The 26,230-nt window shown below is 40.4% G+C and overlaps 1 protein-coding gene across 4 annotated transcripts in view; it reads left to right on the forward strand.

Moving 5' to 3' along the window:
* Positions 1–26,230, forward strand: part of srek1 (splicing regulatory glutamine/lysine-rich protein 1) — a 65,920-nt gene that overhangs the window by 2,186 nt on the left and 37,504 nt on the right. The window contains exons 2-6 of one of the 4 annotated variants that reach the window (XM_078562748.1): positions 12,684–12,817; positions 20,378–20,500; positions 20,777–20,883; positions 21,542–21,748; positions 24,358–24,536. In XM_078562748.1, coding sequence (XP_078418874.1) covers positions 20,833–20,883; positions 21,542–21,748; positions 24,358–24,536 — 437 coding nt within the window. In that variant the 5' untranslated portion in view covers positions 12,684–12,817; positions 20,378–20,500; positions 20,777–20,832. Of the gene's footprint in view, positions 1–12,683; positions 12,818–20,374; positions 20,501–20,776; positions 20,884–21,541; positions 21,749–24,357; positions 24,537–26,230 lie in introns of those variants that run through there. The other 3 variants (XM_078562740.1, XM_078562758.1, XM_078562732.1) reach the window with 3 other exon arrangements.

A 26,230-nucleotide genomic window follows, 5' to 3' on the forward strand; every position in this document is an offset into this window, starting at 1 on the left:
ACCAGGAGTGTGTTGGAATGCTATTCACTTGCCTGGATGAGTGCAGCTCTAGCAACACACAAGGAGCTTGGCATCATTCACTGTTAAACATGCACTTCCTTGGTGTTTTACCATCTTCAAGTTGCAGCGCAGCAACTCGCCAAGTCTTTTTTAGCAGCACTTTCCAAACGTGCAGCATCTCCCACCTAGAAGGGCAGAAGGCCCAGGGAAACACCACAACCTACAGGTTCCCCTCCAAGGTGCGCACCATCCTGAGTTGGCAATATATCACCGTTCCTTCATTATCAGACACTTGTGGATGTTTGTGGATGGGGTGTCAATAAAGTGTGCTGCTTTGTCCCGGATGGTGGTGAGATTCATGGGTATTGTTGGAGCTGCACTTATCCAGGCAAGTGGATAAAATATTCCATCACACTCTTGACTTGTGCCTTCTAGATGGTGGACAGGCTTTGGGGAATCAGGAGGTAAGTTACTCATCACAGGATTCCTAGCCTCTGACCTGCTCTTGTAGCCACAATATTTATATGGCTAGTCCAGTTCAGTTTCTGGTCAGTGGTAACCCCCAGGATGTTGATAGTTGGGGATTCAGCGATGGTAATGCCAGTGAACATCAAGGGGTGATGGTTAGATTCTCTCTTGTTGGAGATGGTCATTGCCCACCACCTGCATGGCATGAATGTTACTTAGCACTTGTTAGCCCAAGCCTGAATATTGTCCAGGTCTTGCTGCATTTGGACATGGACTGCTTCAATATCTGAGGAGTTGCGAATGGTGCTGAACATTGTGTAATCATCAGCAAACATCCCCACTTCTGACCTTATGATGGAAGGAAAATCATTGATGAAGCAGCTGAAGATGGTTGGGCCTAGGGCACTACCCTGAGGAACTCCTGCAGTGATGTCCTGGAACTGAGATGATTGACCTCCAGTGACTGCAATCATCTTCCTTTGTGCTCAGTATGACTCCGACCAGTGGAGAGTTTTCCCCCAATTCGCATTGACTCCAGTTTTGCTAGGGCTCCTTGATGCTACAATCAGTCAAATGCTCCCTTGATGTCACTCTCACCTCACCTCACTTGAATCAATTCCAGTGTGTTTTATGCTGCATTTTTGAAAATAAATACCTAGATGTATTTAAGTAGGTTTCTAATATATCTCTGTTTCTGTTAGGGTGTTGGTTGCAGATTGGTATGCCTTAAAGAAGTCTCTGTAGTCTTCTGTAGGTTAATTGTAAGTCTTTATTAACTGCTAGAACTATTTACACATGTACAGTAATGGGAACAAGCTAGGAGCTGTCTCCATGCTTAGGTCTATACACGCCTCTGCTCAACACCACATCCTGGGTCTAGGTCATGTGCCATCTTACATCACTCTGTGGGCGGTACTGTACTCAATCCCACATTAACCCAAATGTGCCAGACTCTTATACTGCACCTCCCCCCAGTCTTTATCCAATGTATTTGGAGTTGTACTAGTTTACTTCATGTCTTACATTGTTATCGCTCCCATACATACATTTACGTTGTTACTACATTATGACTACTTCCATCACTCCCCTTCAAGTCCTTGAATTTAACGCTTCAGGCTGTCTGGAGGCCTTAGCCCTTCCATATCTCGTTCACATTATGTCAGAGGAGTGGTAGGCTCTGTCGTTGCTGGACTTCCTGTTGGCCTGGAGGTTGAGCTGGCATCTGGATATGCTTTCATTCTTTTCCATTCCATCATGTTGAACCGTATTCGGTTGGTCCGGCTGTTGCGTTGATCGGTGATTGTTGTTACTCTAACTCATTTCTTGCAGGGTGGACGAATATTGTGTTCATCTCCTTGTTGCTTCTTACGCTTTTTCCATCGTCACGTGGGTCGTCTTGATGTCCTCTCTGGCCGAGGAAGAGCGTTCCTGCGGTGAGAAGAAGTTTTAGTGGCATGCTCACCTCTGCTTATCGTTGTTGGTCGTGGATGATTGCTTCCAGGTTCTAGCATCTCTTGTGGCTTTGGCATGCCGGCTGGGCGTTGCAGCATATGCACAATATTGCAGTGTTAATTTACTGTCCTGTCTTCGGGGCTGGAGGTAGAGGCTTCATGGACTGCTGATCAATCTCTTTCACCTCTTCCACTGGAGGCGTCATGGTTGCCTCCTGGGTGGGTGGCTGGCTGACTGGCTGGCTAGTCTGTCCTTTGAGGGTTTTTCAGAACCTGTAACAAGAATGGACAAGCTTGCTCCACAACTACTCTGGTAAGTTGAATTGTTTTTATTTGAGTTGCCTTTGGAACTCTAATATAAGTTTGACAACTGCAATTGGGCATTCAGTTCTTCCCAGAATGTTTCTTGCCTGGTCACTGACTGCTGTTTAGAAATCTTCAGTTCATTCGTTAAATCCTCAATGTGTTTCTTAGAATTCCCCTTATCTACTTGCAAAGTCTGAATTTGCTGTTCCATGCAACGCATCTTGTCCATCATGTTGTTCAGGTTAGATTGGAGTTCAACAAATTCATTGGTTTTGGTTATTAATCCTGCATTCAAGGAACTGGTCTGTTTCTTCAGCAATTCCTTCTCCTGTTCCAGGCATTTTTCACAACGTTTACTAGAGACATCTGATGTTTGAAATTCATCAAGTTTTAATTGAAGATCTACCTTTGTTGAATTTGTTTGTACAAGTTCATCATTTTAGCATTTCCAAGTCCTCTTTCAGGTGTCCTACTTCCTGTAAGTGACACTCCACATTCTCATCAGTTCCTACATGAAAGTTGATTCTCTACACTGACCAGTTTTTCCTTGGCAGAGTATAATTCCTCTGTGCTATCCTTCAAGCTCACATTCTGTTATGGCACTTCTGCCAATTGTTTTTGAGATACCTCACACTCTATTGTGAGAATTTCTACCTTTGTTTGCCATTCCATGTTCTTGATTTTCATCTCTTCGTATATCTTGTTGGAAATGTAATATTTTTCCAAGGTTCCCTCCAAATGTGCAATTGTTCTCTCAAGTGCTGCAGTCTCTTTCTTTGAGGGGAGGTGGTGGCGTAGTGGTATTGTCACTGGACTGTTAATCCAGAGACCCAGGGTGATGCTCTGGGGACCTGGGTTCGAATCCCACCACGGCAGATGTTGGAATTTGAATTCAATTTTTAAAAATCTGGAATTAAACTCCGGTGATAACCAGGAAACCATTGCTGATAGTCGTGAAAACCCATCTGGCTCACCAATGTCCTTTAGGGAAGGAAATCTGCTGTCCATACCTGGTCTGGCCTACATGTGACTCCAGACCCACAGCAATGTGGATGACTCTTAAAATGCCTCCTGAACAGGGCATTTAGGGATGGGCAATAAATGCTGGCCTAGTCAGCGACGTCCACATCCCACGAATGAATAAAATAAAACCCTTCCTCCCGGAATATAGAATGCCTTTGGGGCAGCTGAAAGGTTCCCTGTCTCTATGGCACCCTCGTGGTTTGTTTGGGCACTGTCTTTTCCGTTTCATCACTTTGCTGGGGGTTTTCTAGGCCTCGTTTTAAACTCTGCACACTCCTCAAATTGAAGATTGAAGTATTTTTCAAAGGCTGTTAATAGTTCCTCAAGGCTGATTGAGGATTCATCAATGCCATGTATTACATGTCCTGTAAGTTCACAAAGCAATATAACAAAGTATTAATCTGGATGACTTCTGAATTTTTTACTGAGACCTCATATACTCCAGTAATTTAAAAATTATTTTCTCAAAGATGCCACATTTCTTGTTGGGTTTGGCACTTGCATAAGTGCAAACTGACCTGGTAAGGTGGAATTTTGATCCATGGTCATTTAATTTTTCTTTTACAGTTACAGCTTTAAATGTTGTCTCCCTTGTAAGAATGGCTGAGCGGTAACCATTTTGCTCTGCAGCACCTTCAAACTAATAGTCTTGGTCAGCGATTTGCTACTCTAAGTTGTTGGACTCTTTTTGCCCTGCCTTCAGTTTTTTAAACTTTCTGTGGAGCTTTTACTGGATTTCAGGATGGCGTTGCTCCCTCAGACGCAGGATGTCCTGTGCTTGCCAGTTTTGGCGGGCTCCGCACAGTAGCACTGGAGCTCTTCTAAAAAAAATGTAACAATGGCTGCCTAGATTGGCTCTTGCAGATGACTTTTGTTCACCAGTTTACTTCAGAAACTATTGAGTCGTATGAATTGAAGCTTCTGCTTGTTTTTCACTGAACTAGACAGTCGTGATGTTCCGGCAATACGTAATTAATTCTTTCTCTCTTTTCATTCGGACACCACATTTTCAGGCTCTGACTCAGGTTTTAGCGACGGGTTTCTTTCAAACGGCACTTATGACACTGAAACAAAAACAAAAAATGCTGGAAAATCTGGAGCATCTGGAGAGAAAGACAGAGTTAACGTTTTGAGCCCGTATGACTCTTCTTCAGAGCTAAAGGGAAGTAGAAATGTGGTGAAATATATACTGTTTAAAGGGGGTAGAACAGGTGAAGCTGGATAGAAGCCCAGCGATAGGTGGAGGCAAAGGAGAGATTGCAAAAGATGTCATAAACAAAAGGTCAAAGGGTTGTTAATAGTGGTGGTACTGGCTTAAGGAGGTGCAAATGGTGACATTAAAAGTGGAAAGCAAAATGTGATAATGTCCGGACCAGGGTAAGCACTCTGAAAAGTGACAGATGGCCTTAGTGCGGGTGGGGTGGAGGAGGGGACGATGTTGAGAAAAAGATCGAAAATATGCTAAAAGATGGGGATAAAACAATGAATAAAAATGGAAATAAATTTTAAAAATAACAATATTGGAAATAAGCGGGAGAAAAATAAATAAGTAAAAAATAAAAATGAATATAGAAAAAAGTGGATCAAAAAGAGGGTGGGGGTGGAGAGAGAGTTCATGGTCTGAAGTTGTTGAACTCAGTGTCAAGCCTGGAAGGCTGTAAAGTGCCTAATCGGAAGATGAGGTGCTGTACCCCCAGTTTGCGTTGAGCTTCACTGGAACATTGCAGCAGGCCAAGGACAGACATGTGGACATGAGAGCAGGATGGTGTGTTGCAATGGCAAGCAACAGGAAGGTCTGCGTCATGCTTGCGGACAGACCGAAGGTGTTCCATAAAGCGGTCACCCAACCTGTTTGGTTTCTCCAATATAGAGGAGACCGTATAGGGAGCAGTGAATGCAGTAGACCAAATTGAGGGAAGTGCAAGTGAAATGCTGCTTCACTTGAAAGGAATGTTTGGGCCCTTGGTCGGTGAGGAGGGGGGAAGTAAAGGGGCAGGTGTTGCACCTTCTGTGATTGCATGGGAAGGTGCCGTGGGAGGGGGTTGAGGTGTAGGGAGTGATGGAGGAGTGGAGCAGGGTGTCCCAGAGGGAACTATCCCTATGGAAATCCGACGGGGCGGGGGTGAAGGCAAGATGTTTTTGATGGTGGCATCATGCTGGAGTTGGCGGAAATGGTGGAGGATGATGCTTTGAATGCGGAGGCTGGTAGGGTGAAAAAAGTGAGGACAAGGGGACCCTGTCATGGTCCTGGGAGGGAGAGGAAGGTTTGAGGGCAGAGGCATGGGAGATGGGTCAGATACCGTGGGTGGGAAACCTCGGTTAAGGAAGGAAGAAAGACATGTCAGAAGCACTGTTTTGGAAAGTGGCATCATCGGAACAGATGCGATGGAGGTGAAGGAACTGAGAGAATGAGATAAGAGTCCTTACAGGAAGCAGGGTGTGAGGAGCTGTAGCCAAGGTAGCTGTGGGAGTCGGTGGGCTTGTAATGAATATTGGTGGACAGCCTATCACCAGAAATTGAGACAGAGAGGTCAAGGAAAGGGAAGGGAAGTATCGGAGATGGACCATATGAAAGTGATGGAGGAGTGGAAATTGGAAGCAGACAACCCTTTGACATTTTGTTTATGATATCTTTTGCAATCTCTCCTTTGCCTTCACCTATCACTGGCCTTCTATCCAGCTTCACCTGTTCCACCCTCCTTAAACAGTATATATTTCACCACATTTCTACTTCCCTTTACCTCTGAAGAAGAGTCATACGGACTCAAAACATTAACTCTGTCTTTCCACAGATGCTGTCAGACCTGTTGAGTTTTTGTTTCAGGTTTCTAGCATCCGCAGTATTTTGCCTTTAACCTGTGACACTGAATTACTTAAAGGAGTTCTGAAGACTTGCTATAGCCTAGAATTTTAAAAGATTTTAGCTTAGGCTTGCAGGTTCTGTCAACTCTGCACTCTGAAGCTGGATTTCCAAAGGAGATTCAGTGAAGTCTTCTACTGCAGTAAGGAATTTTAAATCTTTGCCTTCAGCTTCCAGTTCTTTTCTCTGGAGCATTTTCTGATGATTTTTCCTCTGTGCCTCTGCTTCTTTTCAGGTCAGAATGCTTTGTTGAATTTTTCTCAGTTTTCATTTTGGTTTGTCTCTGCATTTTAGCCAGGTTCTGGGTTTTTAATCCTATTTCTGCCACCATGTTGGGAGGGTGTTGGCTACAGATCGGTATGCCTTTTTAAAAAAAAAGTCTCTGTAGTCTCCTGTAGGTTAAGTGTAAATCTTTAAGTACTAGGACTATTTATACATGTACATAGAGCTGTCTCCATGCTTAGGTCTATACATTCCTCTGCTCAACACTACACTGGGCCTGGGTCATGTGTCTTCATGCATCACTATTCATCATAAATACGCTGTCAATGCCAGCCATACCTCGCCAACATCTCTCTTGACCTCTCCACTGCCTCTGTGCTGCCATTCTGGTTGTCCATTGTCCAATACTGGATGAGCAGAAATTTCTTCCAGTTAACCATTGAGATGACCAAAGCCATTGCCTTTGGCTCCCACCACAAACGCTATTCCCTAGTCATCAATTCCCTGGCACTGTGAGGTGAACCAGACTGTTCACAACCTTTGTGTCCTACTTGACTCTGAGCTGAGCTTTTAGCCTTATTTCCCCTCCGTCACCAAGTCCACCTACTTCCATGTCTAATATTATCTGTGCCCACCTGCCTCAGTCTCTTTGCTGTTAAAATTAAGGCTTTGTTACCTCCAGATCAACAATTCCAATTCTCCCCAAGCTAGCCTCCCACATACCATCCTCCAGAAACTTCATTTCATTGAAAATTATTCTGCCCATTTGTAACTTCTTCGCACATCACCCTTGTGCTCACTGACCTACGTTGTTCTTGGTCCAGCAAAGCAACAAGTTTGCAATGCTCATCCTCATGTTCAAATCCCTGTATAATCTTGTCCCTCCCTATTTCTCTAATCTGAAAGTCTTCGAACCTCCAAGAACTCTGTGGTCATCCAATTCTGGCCTCCTCTGAATCCCTGATTTCCTTCCCCCCACCTTTGTTGGCCATGAATTCAGCTGCATAGACCTGAGCTTACCAAAACCTCTCTCCTCTGTTAAGAATCTTTTAAAAACTAGCTCTTGGTTCAAGCTTTGGATCATTTGCCCTAAAGTCTCCTTTGGCTTGGTGTGAATTTTGATCTGATTATGCTTCTGTGAAGCTCCTTGGGATGTTTTATTATGTTATGGGCAATATATACCTGCAAATTGTTGTGAAATATATCAGCTAAGTTTTGCACCTTGTTTGTAGATTTGAGAATTAACAACAATTTGTGTTTACAAGCTAAAATGGTCCTGTTAGAAAGAAGTTAGGTTGGGAATTCTTTTCTTAATTGTCTTTACTATTTTCCTATATATTTTACCTTGAATATTTTATTTTTTTTTCATCAGTTAAACTTCGGTATTTCATTTACATTTTTATATTTATTATTTTAAAGCTTATTATTTTTGTCTCTTCGTATTTTCCCTCTGATTTTCCTTTCTCCTTTGGGTTTTTTCAAATCTCTATTTTTTGATGCTTATCAGAGGAAAGGTTAACTAAAGAATAGACTGACCAAAAATAATTATTACAAGAAAGTTTAACTTAAATTGAAATAGCTAGGTCAACAAGAGTGGGGCGCATTAAGCATAATTTTGGGTGGTATTTTCCTGGTCAGCCAAATTGGTAGAAACCTGTGCATAAACAGGGTTTCCTCAATCTTCTACTAAACATCCAATAACTGACAGAAAGAACATACTGAGGAAATTCCCAGTGAGAAAAAATAAAGGAAGTAAGCAACAACTATGTCGAAATTGCACAAAATGCAGTGTCTTCTATTGTTATTTGCAGTTTGGATGTATGGTAACAATGTGTAGATCTTCTCATCTTGACCTAATGGAAGTACCTTTTGATTTCATTGAGGTGGTACTTGGCCCACTCCACCCCTTCCCAACCTCACAAAAAATAATTTTTTTCCTGAATAGCTTTTGATTGGTGATGCAGATTCATTTTACCATCATTAGAGTCATGGGGTGAAATTTAAAGTTGCCCTTTGGAAGTGGGGTTGGAGGATTGTGGGGGTGGAGCATCAGGAGGGAAGGTAGAAGGTGGAGTGCCCTTTACCATCCAAATACCCTGGAATTCTCTCAGCAACTGGGAGGGTGGAGGATGGCATTCCTGGACCTAGGTAGCCAATTAAGGTCACTTAAGGGTCTCTTCCCACTGCCACTGGCATTCTGTGGCCCACCAAGGGTTTCCCCTGCAGAAACACCCAGCTGACTTTAGCAATTACCCCCCCTCCCACCCCACCCTCAATTCGCCACAGCCTGCCCAGTGGCACCGTTCCCACTCACCTTGGTGCTAGTTTGGTGTCCATGTTGTTATTGTGGCTGGGTGGCCACGTTCCTGGTGTTACTCCAAGGGCGTGAAGAGCTGGTGGCCTGCTGTCACAGGAGGAGGCCTTTTGATCCATTGAGGCCATGTCGGCTTTCTGTAAAGCAGTCCAGTCAGACCCATCGCCTGCTGTATCCCTGTAACTCTGCAAGTTTATTTCCCATCCAATGTCCTTTTGAAAACATTCATTGTCTCTGCTCCACAGGCAGCAAGTTCCAGGTTATTGCCACTGGCTTTGTAAAAAAAAAAGTTCTTCCTCACATTTCCCCCGAATCTGTTGCCCCAAATCTTAAATCTTTATCCCCTAGTCCTTGTACCATCTACTAATGGGAACAGCTTTTATTTGTCTGCCTCATTTAAACTTGCCTTAATCTTGGCCACTTCTGTCAAATCTCCCCTCAGTCTCTTTTGTTTTTCCAAACTAATCCAGTAGCTAAAATTCCTCATCCCTGGAACTATTCTGATAAATCTCCTCTGCTGCCCCCACCGAAGGGCCCTCACATCCTTCCTAAAGCGTGGTGATAGAACAGAACACACTGCTGTAATTGGGGCCTAACCAAAGCTTTATAAAAGTTCGATATAACTTCCCTGCATTTTTACTCGCACTATTCACACAATTTTATGTTTGTTAGGATAAGATAGGAAATAGAGAGTAATGGTTAATGGGTATTTTTCAGGCTGGAGGAAGGTTTGTAGCGGAGTTCCCCAGGGGCTGGCATTGGGACCCGTGCTTTTCCTGATGTATATAAATGACCTAGATCTTGGTGTGCAGGGGACAATTTCAAAGTTTGCGGACAATACAAAACTTGGGAGAATTGTAAATTGTGAGGAGGACAGTGTAGGACTTCAAAAGGACATTGACACATTGGTGGAGCGGGCAGATAGGTGGCAGTTGAAGTTTAATACGGAGAAGTGTGAGGTGATACACTTGGGTACCAAGACCATGGAGAGACAGTATAAAATAAAGGATACTATTCTAAAGAGTGTGCAGGAGTAGAGAGACCTGGGTGTATATGTACATAAGTCATTAAAGGTGGCAGGATAGGTCAGGAAAGCTGTTTCTAAAGCATACAGTATTCTAGGCTTCGTTAATAGGGTCATAGAGTACAAGAGCAGGGAGATTATGATTAACTTAGATAAGACACTGGTTAGATCTCAGCTGGAGTATTGTGTACGCTTCTGGGTGCCACACTATAGGAAGGATGTTAACACAATGGAGAGAGTGCAAAAGAGGTTTGCGAGAATGGTTCCAGGGATGAGACACTTCAGTTATGAGGAAAGATTGGAGAAGTTAGGACTGTTTTCCTTGGCGAGGAGAAGGCTAAGAGAAGACTTGATTGAAGTTTTCAAACTCATGAGGGGTTTGGTCAGAGTAGATAGGGAGAAACTGTTCTCGCTCATAAACAAATTGAGAACCAAGATGGTAGGGTTTCAAAGTGTTTTGCAGAAGAAGCAAATGCGAGGTGAAAAAAAGCTTTTTCACACAGCGAGTAGTTAGTGTTTGGAATGCACTGCCTGGCATTGTGGTGGAAGCAGGGTCAATTGAGGCATCCAAGAGGACATTGGATGATTATTTAAATAGAAACAATGTGCAGGGTTACGGGGAAAAGGCAGGAGATTGGCACTAAGTTAAAATGTTCAGAGAGCAGGTGCAGACACGATGGGCTAAATGGCCTCCACCTTCACCATAACAATTCTATGGGCAGAATTTTTCCCTCGTCAGGCAGGCGTGCGCCTAACCCGAATGAGAGTAAAATAGTGCGCGATCTTTCCCTCAGCGGGCACGCGCGAAAGGCGGCAGCGCACGTACTGACAATTAAGAGGCCAATTAAGGCCCTTAATTAAATCAGATGTTTCGCTGCCTGTTTGATTGGCAGGCGGGCAAATAGGCCAAGCGGCCGTTGCATTTTTTTGCGAAACCTCATCCACAGGTGGGTTGAGGTTTCGACAAGTGATTTTAAAAAAAAAAAAATTTTAAAACTTATTTTTAACATGTCCCTGCACGTGTGACAAGAGTCACATGAGGGGACATGTTTTTGACATTCTTAAATTCTTCATTTATGTTTTTAAAATTCTTCAGCTCCCTGAGGGAGCTCTGTGCCTTCAGGGAACTTTCAGTGCGCATGCACAAACTTCCACCCTTGCTTTCCTCCCACTCCCACCCAGGCAGTGCTGAGCGTTTCAGCCAGCATGAAATTGTGGCTCGGTTTTGCGACCGCTCCTGGCCCCCAGCCCGCTGCACCCGCCCAACGAGATAAAAATCCTGCCCTATGATTCTGTTAATACATGAGAATTTCTTGCATAAGGTTTCATAACTATGTGACTTGAAGTGAAATTTTGGGACCTAAATAAAATTGGAGTGACATGCAATTAGGAGTAATGTAGATTGCTAAAAGATTACTGGCTAGAGTTTCTAAGGCTTGCAATTTCTGAGATAGTATGAAAAGTGGGAACTGGCATGCACTGTCTAAGCTCATGTGGGATTGCTACTTAAATGAAGTAAACAGGACTGCCACCATCCACAGAAAAATATTGTAGCTTGAGTCATTGGCTTCAGGAGAAGAGGGCTCAGGTATTTTGAAATGGGAGAGGAAGGAGAACTGGGTGACCCTGAGTCAAACATTGGTGTTTTGCCTTTGGGGTTTGGACTCAAAAGTTTTGACTACTGGCTGCAAAGGTGCTACATGAAATAAGTTCAGGCAATTCCATAGAATCACAGAATGGTATAACACAGAAGGAGGCCATTCGGCCCATCAGGTCTGTGCCTTCTATTTTGAAGTTCAATCCAGTTAGTCATAGTGGCTCCCCATATTCTTCCAATTTTTTCTCCTTTGTGTTTGAAGGATATTATTGAATCTGTTGCCACCACCCAATCAGGCAATGTGTTCCAAATCGTAACCACATTCATTTTTAAAAAAAGTTTTTCCTCATGTCGCATCTCTAACTTTTCCGAACCACTTTAAATCTGGTTTGCAAGTCTTCAGCCATTTGAAACTATTTTTCTTTAATTATCTCAACCCTTCATGATTTTATACACATCTATTGAATCTCTTCTCAGCCCTCCTCATTCAGGGAACAAGTAAGTCCAGCTCCTCTAGTCTTTCCACATACCTGTAATTTAATTTCCACAGTTAAATGTATGGCCCTGGTTAGTGAAGTACTACTTACTTACAAATTTCTTCAGAACTCTGAATTTAAGGTGGTTTTTAAAGACTGACAAATATTTAATATAGCATGCTAATATAAGTAGCATGTTACTCAAGCTCACAAAACAACTGTGTGAATACCCCAACATTTTCTCCAGCCATATGTCTTTGCCAGAATTCCACTTTTCTAACACTATCCTACTTTGTTTCATGCTCCCCCCATTCTCTTATTCACAAATAGCCCTTCAGCTAGATATGATAGTGTAATGGTTATGTTACTGGATAATAATCCATAGAATGAGAGTTCAAATCCTACCATGCCATTTTGACCAACTGGTTCACTAAAGTCCTTTAAGGAAGGAAACGTCCCACCTTAACCAGCCTGACCTATATGTGACTCCAGTCCCACATTAACATGGTTGACTTAATAACCCTCTGAAGCAGCAAACCATTCATTTCGATTAAACCACTGCTTGTGGTTCAAGAAGGCATTCCATCACCATCTTCCCTGGGCAAACAGAGTCTGGCAATAAATGCTGGCTTTTGCCAGTGATGCCTACATCCAGGAATGAATTTTCTAAAAAGCCACTTCAGCCCAACTCCTTGAAACAATGTTCCTACCTTGTCATCTCCCTTTCTGCAGCAGCTTCAACTGTATTTCCACCCCCTCCGAATCACAAATTTCCCATTCTCTTTCCTGCTTACTGTCCGTCTTGTAAAGTGTCTTGAGATGTTTCACTATGCATGATAATGCTATAAAAATGGTAGTTTTTACTGTAATTTTGAAGAACATGTTGTAGCATCATTGTAAGTTAAACGTAATAAGCTTACCCTGACATTTTTCTTCTTGCAGCAATTCGCCTATCCCAGTTTCGTCAAGGGTATGTTACATTAAATATCACGATCCTGTGAGTGTTGGTGTGGCCCAGCATCTAACAAACGTGGTTTTTATAGACAGAGGCCTGATAGTTGTACCCTTCAGTGAAGGTAGGTATTTAAGGCTTTGTTGCAAATTTATCAGCTCTCTGACTATTATTTTAATGTACATCCACTTTTTAGCTGAGGGAAATAGTTTCTCAGGATTCTTGACGGTGGACAGTGGCCTTTATCTAACACTGGTTATTCCACTGTCTGGAATGTGTATTACTGTGTTAAGCAGTGGGCTTGTTTTGTGGAATTCTGAATATTGCATTAAAAGCACAGCTCAAAAATTCATGACGGGCAAAATTGTTCTTTGATGTTGAGGAGCAATGGAATCGCAATCAAATATAAAAGAAGGCTTGGGTTAGAAATTGTACTATGCAGTATTAGTAATTAATATGCTCCATAATTTTAACAAGGATCTTAATCTAATCATTTTAAATGGATTAACAGATAAGAAGAGAGCAGGCAGATGAATTTCATCCGCACATATAAATGCATTAATTACTAATCTTGCATTGTGGTACGCCAATCATTTGTGTTCCTTGGTTAACTATGGTTTTTATTTTGTCCTTTGAAATCTAACTAGCCTACCTATTTTAGTCTTGCCTAAGCATTTTGCAATAGGGAGTGCCTCGCCTATTGGGCTGTGTGGAAAAACACAGTTTATGCAATGTAGCACAAGATTTGTTGGCAGGTCTATCTGCAACCGATCATATTGCGATCAGAAGCTAGATGATTAAAGTAAAGCAGTTGATGTGAGGCATAACTACATATATATTGTATATATATTTCCTTTTTTTTTCAGAAAAGCTTTGATGCAATTTTTTGAGTTAATAAAATTATGCAGGCCACTTAATACTAAAGCATTATTAATTTTTAAAAAGCATTAATTAAATTGTGGATATCTGTACTTTCACAGATATTAATAATACCAATTTTTATTAATTGGAATATGCCCAGTTTTGCTTGAATTCTTTTTATTAAGCAGGAAATTAATATTGCAAGATTTCATAAATACAGTATGAAGTATGCAAAAATCATTGTCCTGGATTTTACAGAACATGCTGCAAGGATGGTGCTTGCTGTTGACCTGAGTATTTATTTATTTAGCGTGTGCACAGTCACAGAGCCAGGCAACAGCCTTGTCAGTGGCTAGATGAAGTTCATTAAACCTGTCTTCAACTTTAGTCAACAAAGTGAGTCATTGTTTTGACTGCACCACAGTTGCAGCCTGGATAGTCTTGGCGAAGCCACTGAGGTTAGGTGACTGCACAGTGGTCTTGGCCAGTCTGGAAATGGTTTAAAAGGGCCCATTGTCGTTGTGGGAGATCAAAGCCCGGTGGATGAGCAGTGGGATCTACTATGAGATGGTGCTTTCTCCTGGCAATCCTCCTCAAATAAAAGCTGCCCACAAAGATTTAGTGGGCTCCATCCAATGTGACTTTTAACCAGGCATAATCTTTAGGAGATTTTTGACACCCAGCAACAGTGAAATCATCCAAGCAATCTGATCAGCCTGTCAGATTGAAAAATTCTGACAGCAAACCAAGTAAAAAGCATGAATTATAGTTCATTTTTAATCATTTTACAGAAAGTGAAATAAATATTGTGATATAACCATGAAATTAGGGTAGAAAATGAAACATTATAAACAAACTTTGTAAAAACTCAGTTATACCTCATTCAGCAAGGCTTAACATTTCCAGTGTTTATTACAGTGAGAATAATGCGCAAAAAGTTGAGGTTGATGTCAAATTACTGATTTTGTATTGATTGCATCTGTGAAGATTGCAACAGCACACCCTGTGGAGGAGCAGAGTATTATTGACAGCAATCATCAGATTTAACTATGCATGTACATGCGCCAGATGTCAGTTTTACACAGCAGTGATGGCATCGCTGACAGTTATAGTATTGTTACAACTGCATATTCTGGACCAGGATCTTAATTTTGTCCTAGCAAACCAGAAGATGGTTTTGGAACAAATCTTTCGATTTTTAGAAAAAAATTTGATTTATCCGGAATAAATATTTTTTATGCGAGTTAGTTGTCATCGTGCTGTTGAAATTACTGTGGAGCTGATACTTTGCTCCCTGCTGGCAGGGAAAAGGTCCACACACCATTGCAGCCCTGATTTCTGACACATATGGGACTACAGATCAAGAGCACACATGTTTAGGTACCCATATTAAAGAAAAATATCCATGGAAAACGACCATCAAGATAGTATGAACATATAAATTATATTTTATCCCTCAGAGTAACACTATTAAAAATATTTCCATACTGGCACTTTAAATTATAAACAATAATAACAGGCCTTGCCAACTGCCTGTAGAAGACATGTTAGGTAGTGTAGACAGGATTTAAAGTTACTGTAGGAATTTTTAATGTCTTACTGAAATTCAATAACTTGTTTCAACTGCTTTGTTCTGTACTGATTTCATCCTGTAAAACCTAAATGTAATTGGGCCCATTGCAAACATTTCCAGTGGAAAGCCCACACCAGAATATAATATTTGACCTTGATCTCACATCTTTTATTTTAAGTTGAGATTCACAGGTATGATAAACATTTTTAAGGTGTGGTTTGGAAAATGTATTCTATGGAGCTACTTTATAATACACATAATTATGTTAGATAGCTAATAATGCAGTGTTCTATTTATGCTATTGTGTGAACTGAGAAAGATGTCATGGCAGATAAAGGTTCACTTTAAAATGCATATTTAGAACTTAAATTAAACATATCTTGTTAAAGCTCTGATTCTTGCTTTATAAAACTTAAAGGTGTGGTTCTCGCTATATCTCTTATTTGAAATCTACGTGTTTTGGCCTTTACAAATTAAAATTCATACTCTGTGACTTTATGTGCCATTTCAATAGTGATAATGGAATTTACAATCTTGTAGGAACAAACAAGTTTTTACTCAATGGACAGACATGTAAAAAAAACTTGAATCTGTGCAGTATTAAGTCATCTGAGCCATTTTTTTTAATTCCTTTAATTTATGTTGGCAACTGTTACATTCCAATTCTAAAAGCTGGTTTAGTACTAAAGGGATTGTTAAGTACAAGTTGCTGCATTATCTCATATATAAGCCAAAACAGTGGCTGGTTCTTTTCCTGCAGGCATATCATGTTTTCAAGTAATTTGAAATATGTCCTAATTAATTTAAGATTTTTCTTTATTAACCATATTTAATGGTCGATGGAATCCCAGTACCAATATTAATTTGGTTTTGTATGTTTTCTCTGTGATGTGTGTGCATTAGTAGATGACTAGACTGGCGAAGGCAGACCTGTGCACTTGCCTACTGTAGGCATTGTTTGCCATGCCACTAATGCTGACACCAAGCAAAACCTTCACGGGGGGAATAATGGCTGGAGACTGCCCGTCGACATCTTCCAAGATGGATACCCTGTCTTTATTTTTTTATTTGTCCCTTGTATACATCTCTTTAAGCATTTTAACCTTTCTGTTTTTGTACTGTGTTGTTTATAAATGTGTTCTAACTAAAATACTGTTTATTAAATCAGTTCCTGATGTGCGTGTCTGTATGTATGTGTGTGTGTATGTATTGGGAAGTGGAGTTCTTCTTAGATATAGTAGCTTATAATTAAATCATTTTGTTTTAAAATGCCAAGATAAATTTATGCCGTTGTTACTTAAGATTTTGCATTATACCATAATATCATGTTTAAAACCATAAGAGCTTGTTTTCAACAATTGTTTGAGAGCTTTCTGTACGGCATTGAAATTTCAATTGATATAAGATGCAATTCTCTTCTTATTGGTTCCATCACATTTTCTGTGATTGTTGCAGTGAAATCTATTTTTCTGTTTTAGTAAATGATAGCTATATGTTTGTACGTATTCCTTATGTTAATGAGAAACGTTTTTGGAAACAATGTAATTATATAGATAATGAATAGTGGCTACAGCAAAAATAATTCTGTTTTATACCACACGTCACTTTCCAGTCTGGCCTTGTACATTTTTATTCTATGATTGAAAAACAGCGGTGCTTTAACGTGTAGTCTTTTAACTAAATTGTGTACAGTAATTAATATAATGCAAAGCTGATCTTTCATCTGTATTCTATGTAGTAAGAGCACACTGGCTATATCCTCTGTGCAGTTAAAAGTTTCAAAGCATTTTTCTCCTGCCATTATTAAAATAAGGTCACTGTGTGGTATAAAACAGAGCATGCATTTGGTAGCGGTAAAGTGCAGTGCACTGCATGATCTTCACCATTTCCACCAAAAAATTTGTAACTTGTTCACTAGTGGTTTCTGGCACTAATTGAATGTTAAAGCACGTAGACATTTTTGCGTGTAAAAGCTAGTGATAGGTGATAATATCCCTTTATAAAGTAATAATTGATATACTTCTCAAATATAGCACAAGTGTTTGGAAACATTTGTTCTGTTTGCCTGAAACTGTACATTAACGTTTCAGGTTGATAACCTTTCATTAGCATTGTCTGTTGAACTATGAGAGAATAATACAGCAGGATTGAATTTTATCCTCACCCAATGTCCACATTTACGGTTTCAAGCACAGACCACAGTGATCATCAGTGTGAACCCTACCTAATTTTCTTCTCCACTATTAAAAGGGTATGGTGGCAAGTATTAGTGCCATCGCCTTATTCTGGCCTATCTGTGGTCAGCTCAAACCAGAAATTAAACCTGAGACCTTCAAAGTCTGCAATGACTACCAAATCAAATGGTGCATTTTTCCACAAAGCTATCTTTTTTACTGATTGCTTTTAGGAAGTAGTTGAGTTAGGTTGAACTAATGTTAAAAACATTTTTTTTTTGTTTTAAAATTCTGAGCTAATTATAATTTCAGCAATAACCACAGGGTACATTTTGGGAGATAATCCTTTATAACAATAGCTGGAGGCTGATCATTTGTATGTTTTGTAGTTAATTTCTGGCTTGTTCACCAAAAGTCATGTTGTTGCTGCTCACAAGTCCAGTAAGCTAAAGGTGGCAGTAATAATTTGGTTTGTTTTTTATACATAAGAACATATGACAAAGACCAGCTGGTCCTATCCACTTTGATGCATCCAGACATGGTACAGACTTCATGTACCATCCACTCAGCTACACCCATCAGTCAAACAATCCTGTGGGAAAGACAAAATAAACTTGGGCAAATTTATGGGAAATTCTTCCCAGAACCCCAAAGGCACAAGGGTTGTTATAGGTGACTGGTTCCTGAGTAAAGTGAAATCATAAACAAATTCTGAAGATTTTACTATCACTACTGTCAAGTAACACTAAATGTAAAAAGTCATGACTCTGTCATGGCAAGCTTGCTGTTGTCAACTTTGATATTCAGGACTGGGGAGCAAAAATATCACTGTTGTGTTGTGAGCAACAAAATCACAGGCCTTGATATTAACCCCTTCTGTTATAGGCTGGAGAAGGTTGGGCAGGAGATTAAACCGGCAAGTGCACAAAACATGACCTAACCCTCTGAGCATGTGCCCACTGTATTTTTAAGGTGGTGGGTTCCTTGACATCCGAATGTCTTGCTGTGATGAGATGGAACACTTCGTTAACATATTTAAATTGGACTCCCATAGTGCAATTGGGAACCCAATGTAAAATTGACTTGCTGTGTGGGTTTCCCAGGGGTCAAGAACCATGGCAATAAAAGGGTGAAAGGCAGTGCTGAATCCACAAGGCAATTGCCTTTTCAGCACTCTTGCAGGCCAGGGAGCAGAAGTGCTTCCTTCGGCCTCCTCTCATCGCTTACAGCCTCTGCTGACTGCCAACTGACCTTCCTCACTGATTGCTGTGGACTGTTCCCAGGAATATCTGACTGCGACCACCTGCAGATGGCTTTTCCTCCTGGCCACTGACCAGCTGTTGGATAGGAAACTGATGCAAAAATCTATAATGAGACCCTGCAATGAAGTTCAACAGTACATGCATGTTTCTGGCCTTGCCAGGTTCTTTGGCCTCTCCTGCACTCTCTGTAAATATTGCGGCCACCGTATTAGCATTTTGAAAAGCCAGTCTGGGCTTATTGGGTTCAATGATGCATCAGAATGATTTTTAGCAGGGAGACCAATGTAGCTAAATAAACATCAAAATTATTCTATACTAACAACGGATACTCAAGTTTAATTTAAAAAAAAACTAATTACCTCTCTGATATTCTCATTATGACTACAAGTTCTCTATGCAAGAAGCTTAGACCATAAAGCAGCAGACATAGAAAAGTCATGAACCAGTTTATTAAAAACATATTTAACGTTTAGCTGCACATAGTGACACACCAAATATTGGAGTATGTCTTGGCACACGTCTAACTATTTAATTGAAATCTGCATTGTCTTCTCAAACTCTCTCGTTCATTGAATCCCATTTTTCTTCTCCCCTTTTCTATCTTTGCTCATTTCCCTTTGCTTTCCAACACTTATCCATCCTGTCATTTTGTCTCTGCCTGCTTGCAGTTTTCTCTCATTTGCTCACTCATTCATCACTCTCTTGCACCCATTCCCGCTCCGTCTTTCTCATTTTATTCTTCTTTTTGCTTTACTTATTACTTGCATTTCTCTTTTTCGTTGTTAATAGCAACAATTGAGTCTTAATAACCTAAGCAGCACACAGCTGAATAGGGAACAGATCTGGCTTCTTCTCTGCTGCAGAGACTTGTAAACCTAAAAGGATGTGCTTGTGGCAGTAGCACCAGTGTCACAAACCATCACCCACCCCCTTCCCCCTGCCACTACCCTCGCTTTCCTCCCATTTGGAGTGTGCTGGACCATTTGATTGCTCAAAAGCTTTGTTTGTTGCAGCACCTCTGCTGGGTAAAATTAAGGAGTGTATTTTATCAAAGGGTTGTAAAACTCTTTAGCTCTTTCCGTCACACCTCAAAATTGTTAAAAATATTAAAACAAAGCCAGTTATTTTCCAGATAATCTTTCTGACATTGATAAACTGGCTTCTACCGACAGGCAGGAATTGAAAAATTAGAGTCACATCTACAGAAGTTTAATTCCGTATTTTCCTAGTTTATACCACTTTTCTCCACAGAATAATTTAGCAGTAATCTTAAAAGGAACACAGTTCTATCTTGGCAACTAAACATGGAAACTATACTATAATCGATGCTATAGGAGATCAGCTAATTCCAATTATATAGGTTACCTGGGTTAAGGAAGAGGAAGGACAGTTAAGTAACTCATCAAAGAAACTGCACTTCAGCCACAAAAGGGCTGCATGCGAATTGAGCTGGCAGCTTTCCCACCCACCACCCCAACCTCCACCCAAGCCTTAAAGCACAGTAACTGGTGATCAGTTGACTGTAAAATCATTTGTGCTGGTGCACATAGAAATTACTGTTACACAGGCAAGGTAAACAGATGTGAAATTTTAGAGCTGTAATTTATGGTATTCAGGACAAATTGAATTACATGAACCATTATAATCTCATAAGTAAACAATTATGGTGTCTTGCTGCGACTGTTTAACTGGTTTTTAATTTTTTTTAAAAAATCAGTTCTTCGATTTTGGCTATGTCATTTTATTGGGGACTAAAAAAAAGAATTTTAAAAAATGTTCTTCTTTTCTGTATCTGATGTTCTGTGTGCTAGTAGTGATGCAGCCAACATGAACGGTTGTCGTGTGTAACACAACTTTCGAACACTGAGAGTGATCGCCTGGGGAAAGCGTCCATGCTTGATATCGTATGGTACATGACCAATAAGTTTCAAGTACAGGTGACCATAGCTCAAAGTGTTAAATTATTGTCTACATTTTTAATTATTAAAACAACTTTTCCTGTAATATATGGTTGCTTACAGTTTTGACAGTTTTGCATTTTATTTTAATTTTATTACAGAGTAGGTTAAAAAGACATCTTTGTTTGTATGTTTTTGGAAGGATCTAGAAGTGAGCTCTCAGATTAGTCAATCTGTGCTTTTGAGATGGGAAAAGAAACTCTTTTTTTAAACTTGATTCCATTATCCTAAGTAATTGTTTTGTTTCTTTCACAGGTAAAATTCCAGATGAAGCCAAAGCCTTGTCCCTTTTGGCTCCTTCTACAGGATTGATGCCTGGTGCAGGGTTGCTCCCAGCCCCAACATCAACCCCCCTTGTTTCCGTATGTGATGTTTTGAATTATAAAGTGCCTGTAGAGCACTGTTTAATATTTATATTACAGCTCAGTGGAAGCCTAAATATAATCGATAAGTATAGCATATGAAATGGAATAGAAGTTGGATGGCCAGGTAGCTTTCTTCCTAAAATTTGGTGTTAAACTTGTTAAAGAGGTAAGGGCAGATTGTGAGAGGGAGCTATTTAGTGAGCATTGGAAGCAAAGAAATTGGAAGCTATTGGCTGAGTTGGAGCAGAAAATGCAACTTAGTGAAATGAAAGGTGCATTTTGTGCTGAACAAATGAGAATTTGGATTGAGGGACATGGATACAGAACTGTTTCACCCCATCATTGGCCCATGCTCCAGAATTTCCTGCCTAAACCCCTCGGCCTCTTCCCCCCCCCGCCCCGGCCAACCACCACCACCACCACCACCATTTAAGGCCTTCCTTCAACCCACATCTTGGAACAAGCTTATGGTCACCCCTCCTGATAATCTCCTTGTTCAGCCCAGTATTCATTTCACTTGTAAGTTCACTTGTACATTCAGAATGTTTAGGTGGGTGCAGCACATTTTGAAAGGAAATTGTTGTTTAAAAGAAATCGTACGGTTCAGTGAAAAAGATTTTTGCTAACTAATTCCCAAACTACTTTTTTTTGACAGATTACTACAGTTGACGCAGTTGCGAGTACAATGGGAGCTGTTGTTGGTTCTGTCCCTTTTACTACACTGGGAGCACTACAAGCTGGACTTGATCCCACTCTTACAGCTTTAGGAATAAACTCTCAACCTCCAACAATGGGAAATGTGGACCCTTCCAAGATTGAAGAAATCAGAAGAACAATTTATGTTGGAAACTTGAACTCACAGGTAAATTGTTTAATTGATTTATGTTGATAAAACTGTCAAGCTTTTAAATTCTTCTCTTTCTCTTAAATGTTCTGCTACTGAAAAGTTAAACTGGTACAATTGTTTCAACATCTACATTGAAATCATGTACACCAAAGCTTGATTTTACATTGGCCTAAAACTCCAGTGAAACTGACAGCAACTTCAGGAGTTTGCACATGTGCAAAGTAATGTGGAAGTCCAGAATTTGCTGTCTGTGTTTCTATGCTTCTCCAGAGGTCACGCTGTTGAGGTCTCCCCAGACTGCAATCTATGGCAAATTGCTGAGCTGACAAGAACTTCAATTCTGTAGTTATTCTCACTGTAAAAATCATTGAACAAATTACACCTTGTTGAATGAAGTTTAACTGGACTTCTAACAATGTACTGACTTCGTAATTATTGCTAAACACCCTCGCTAGCCCTTAAAAGCAAATTTTTTGTTTGTGGAATGTCAAATTTCTTCATTATGACAATAAAAAATCCACAAGTTGAAATAAAAGTTTTGTTCCTTTATTTTAGCTTCAATATTGATCCCAATCATGAATAGTTTATTTTGCTATTTGAAACTTTAAAATAAAAGTAAAAGGATTCACTGCTTTTAACTTTCAGCTTTGCTGTTTGTAAGAATACTTCAATATGATTGCTTGCTTACTCTACTCGTTGACATCACTGCTGCTACATGCCACAGAGATCGCTAGATCTTAATTGGTGGCTTTGTTAGAGGTCAGCAGCAAATGCCTTTACTTCACCACCGACCACAAAATCCAGGCCATTATCCCTATAAACTGTGTGAATTACTAGACAGTGTTTCCTGATGTGATAACCTCTCAGTTCTGGTCTGATTCCTTTTTAGCCAAACAAGCATGCGAAAGTATGAATTAGGAGCAGGAGTAGACCATTCGGCCTCTCAAGCCTACTCTGCCATTTACTAAGACCATGGCTGATAGGCTTGTGGCCTCAACTCGACTTTCCAGCCTACCTCTTGACCCCCTTGTCAAGAGGAATCATTGGTATATTTGTACTCCCGATCCCCCTGCTCCATTTAGATACTTATTTTCCAAGGAGTATATTCTTACACAAAATGGTACTACATCATAGTTATCTATATTGATGTTTATTTGCCAATTATGCAACCATACTGCAAGTTTATTAATGTCCTCGTGTATTTTGTCGCAATCCTCCACTGTATTAACTACTACATATGCCTCCTCTTCTCTCCACTCTACCCCCCGCCGCCCCCCCATCGGCCCCCAAACCAGGCCAAAAGCTTTGGTGTCGACTGCACATTTTGAAATTGTTTTTGATTCCTGAGTCCAGGTTGTTTCTGTAAATTATGAACCCACTGGTCCCAGCATTAAGCCTTGAGTTACCTCCTTCAGCCCTATAAAATGCTCTGATTATACAATTCTATCTAACAGTCTACAGCATTTTTGTGTCAATCCTCTGAAACATAGAACAGCTGAGGAATGCTCCATATCCTGTTAACGTTTCGAGCCTTCATGGCCCTTCGGCAGAACTGCAGCATAGTTTCAACAAGGGAGAAATATAAATTGGTTTAAGGTGGGTGGGGGGGCGGGGAAGAGACACATTGAGGGTGTGGTGTGATGATTGTGGAGATGAGCAGTAATCAAAAGATGTCACAGACAAAAGGGTCAAAGAGGTGTTGAAGGTGGTGGTCTTTGTCTGAGAAAAGTGCTAATTAAGAATGGAAGACAGGATATTCAAAGTACAGCTCTAGTGGGGGTGGGCTGGAAAGACTAAATGTTTTAGTTTTAGATTTAAAAATAATGGAAATAGGTGGGGAAAGAAGAATCTATATAAATTATTGAAAAAAAAGCCCAACGCAAACTGGAGGAACAGCACCTCATCTTCCGACTAGGCACTTTACAGCCCTCTGGGCTGAATATTGAATTCAACAACTTTAGATCTTAAACTCCCCCTCCCCCCATCCCCACCCCGTTTCTTCCCCCACCCCCCCCCTGCTTTTTTTTCAATAATTTATATAGATTCTTCTTTCCCCACCTATTTCCATTATTTTTAAATCTAAAACTAAAACCTTTAGTCTTTCCACCCCACCCCCACTAGAGCTGTACTTTGAATATCCTGTCTTCCATTCTTAATTAGTACTTTTCTCAGACAAAGACCACCACCTTCAACACCTCTTTGACCCTTTTGTCTGTGACATCTTTTGATTAGCTGCTCATCTCCACAATCATCACACCACACCCTCAATGTGTCTCTTCTTCCCCCCCCCCCCCCCCCAACCCACCTTAAACCAATTTATATTTCTCCCTTGTTGAAACTATGCTGCAGTTCTGCCGAAGGGCCATGAAGGCTCGAAACGTTAACTGATTTCTTCTCCGCCGATGCTGCCAGACTTGCTGAGTTTTTCCAGGTAATTCTGTTTTTGTTTTGGATTTCCAGCATCCGCAGTAGCTTTTAGCTTTTTGTTTTTATCTCCATATCCTGTACTGGGATTACAGGATAATTGCTAAATGAACCCTTATCTGTACAACATTATGAATAATGATGGGTGCATTGTTCTCTAACAGCCACAATAATTATGTTACTTTCATTTTTCTTTAAAGACTACAACAGCAGATCAGCTACTAGAATTTTTCAGCCAGGTGGGTGAGGTGAAGTTTGTACGTATGGCAGGAGATGAGACGCAGCCAACCCGATTTGCCTTTGTTGAATTTGCTGAGCAGTCTTCTGTACTACGAGCCTTGGCCTTCAATGGAGCCATGTTTGGGGACAGGCCTTTAAAGTAGGTTTTTAGTTGTTTGGATTATTGATTTAAAATAAGAATCAGTTGTTTACCTTAAGTGTATTATAAATCCAGAAGTAGAGCATCAAACACTCTTAATGCCTGTCTGTGAACTTGCCACTTGATATTTTTTACAGATGCTTCTCCTCCCTCGTATATCATTTTCATCCTTGTGTTATAGGATATTAAACTTCAAATAAGATAGCTAACAGAAGGTCAAATCAGTAGAACTGCAAATGGAAAATGCAAAGTGAAAAGATTGTTACATCTGACAAACACAAAATAAAAGTATCAATAGTTCATTCCATTATAAAGTTCAAAATTGAAGATGGCCCTATCCTCCCCAATGATTACAATAGTAATCCAACACAAAGCCTAGAAGGCTGATTTTTTCAGTGGCACACTGCTTTTGCAGGTACCTCTGCTATGGCATAGATTTATTTACTGTTGCTAAGTGATATTTCATAAAGTTTCTATTATAGAATTATGTTTTTTTTTGTTACCATGGGCACTTTGTGTGAGATAGAACAGGTCTGAGATGTCTTACAATTTGCGAATGCTAAACAGGATTCATGACAAATAGAAAGTTAAAACTAAGGACCATTCCATCAACTAACTCTTATTGAATGGAAGCTGCCACAATTCTACAGTAGTAAAATTCAACTTCAGCGAGGATATAAAATGGGTGATTTGACTTCAATGGAGAGGAAATCTGGGCAGGGATATAATGGACAGCAAATCCACTGCCATATGTTCTGTGCCTTCGCTGAAGTGGAATTTTACCCCCATCATGTCTGGGAAAGCATTTATGAACACTTTGACTGCCTTATGAGCCCTCATGCTATCCGATGCCCTTAGCAAAAATAAGGGAAACTTTACAGATCTTGATGTGAGTTTGAGCATCTTTCCTTTAAGTTGGTTTTGAATTTGCTTTTTATATACGCTTTTAACTTATAAAAATGTCTGAAGGTACAGTGAATTACTTTGAATCGTAGTGATCTTGTGGACAGTACGATCCCACAGGCCACAATGAGATAATTAACCCGCTTTGGGTGATGTTGATTGACGGATCAAAGTTAGCCAGGACACCTGGGAGAATTCACTTTTTTTAACATACACCTTTATGATTTAAGTTTCACCTGAACAGACTGTTGATTTAACATTGCAACTGAAAGAGATCATTTCCAACAATGCAGCCCAACTTGCTGCTGCATTGGAATGTCTTCATGTCATTGGACTTGAACCCACAACCTCTGAGTCAAATGCAAGAGTGCCTAGCTGATACTGCAGGGGAAAATCTTGTGCTCCCACCAGCAGTCTTGCTGAGGTTGGCCTGGATATGTCGCATGAATTCTTTCAATTGTGTGCCAGTTGAGCAAGGGTTCCCACTGAACTAGTGAAGTTATCCTCTGTCCCTGACGTGACTTGGTTAGCACTATTGTTCATGTTGTTTACTCTTAGAAAGCCATCTAGTTCTACATCGCTCTATCCTCAAAAATTTCAAAAACTTAGTACAGAATATCCTGGAAGCAAATGGACTCTGAAATTTAATTCACCCCCCTCCTATTCCCATGTGCTGGATGGGTTCATCATATCGAAAGTGATTATACCTGTATTTTTGATGGGTCATACTAGTTGAACCACCTGGTTGTCTTGTGCCCAGGAATGCAATTATAACTGCACACCTAACTAAC

The sequence above is a fragment of the Cetorhinus maximus genome, chromosome 2 (assembly GCF_964194155.1).
Source record: "Cetorhinus maximus chromosome 2, sCetMax3.hap1.1, whole genome shotgun sequence".
Lineage (NCBI taxonomy): Eukaryota > Metazoa > Chordata > Chondrichthyes > Lamniformes > Cetorhinidae > Cetorhinus > Cetorhinus maximus.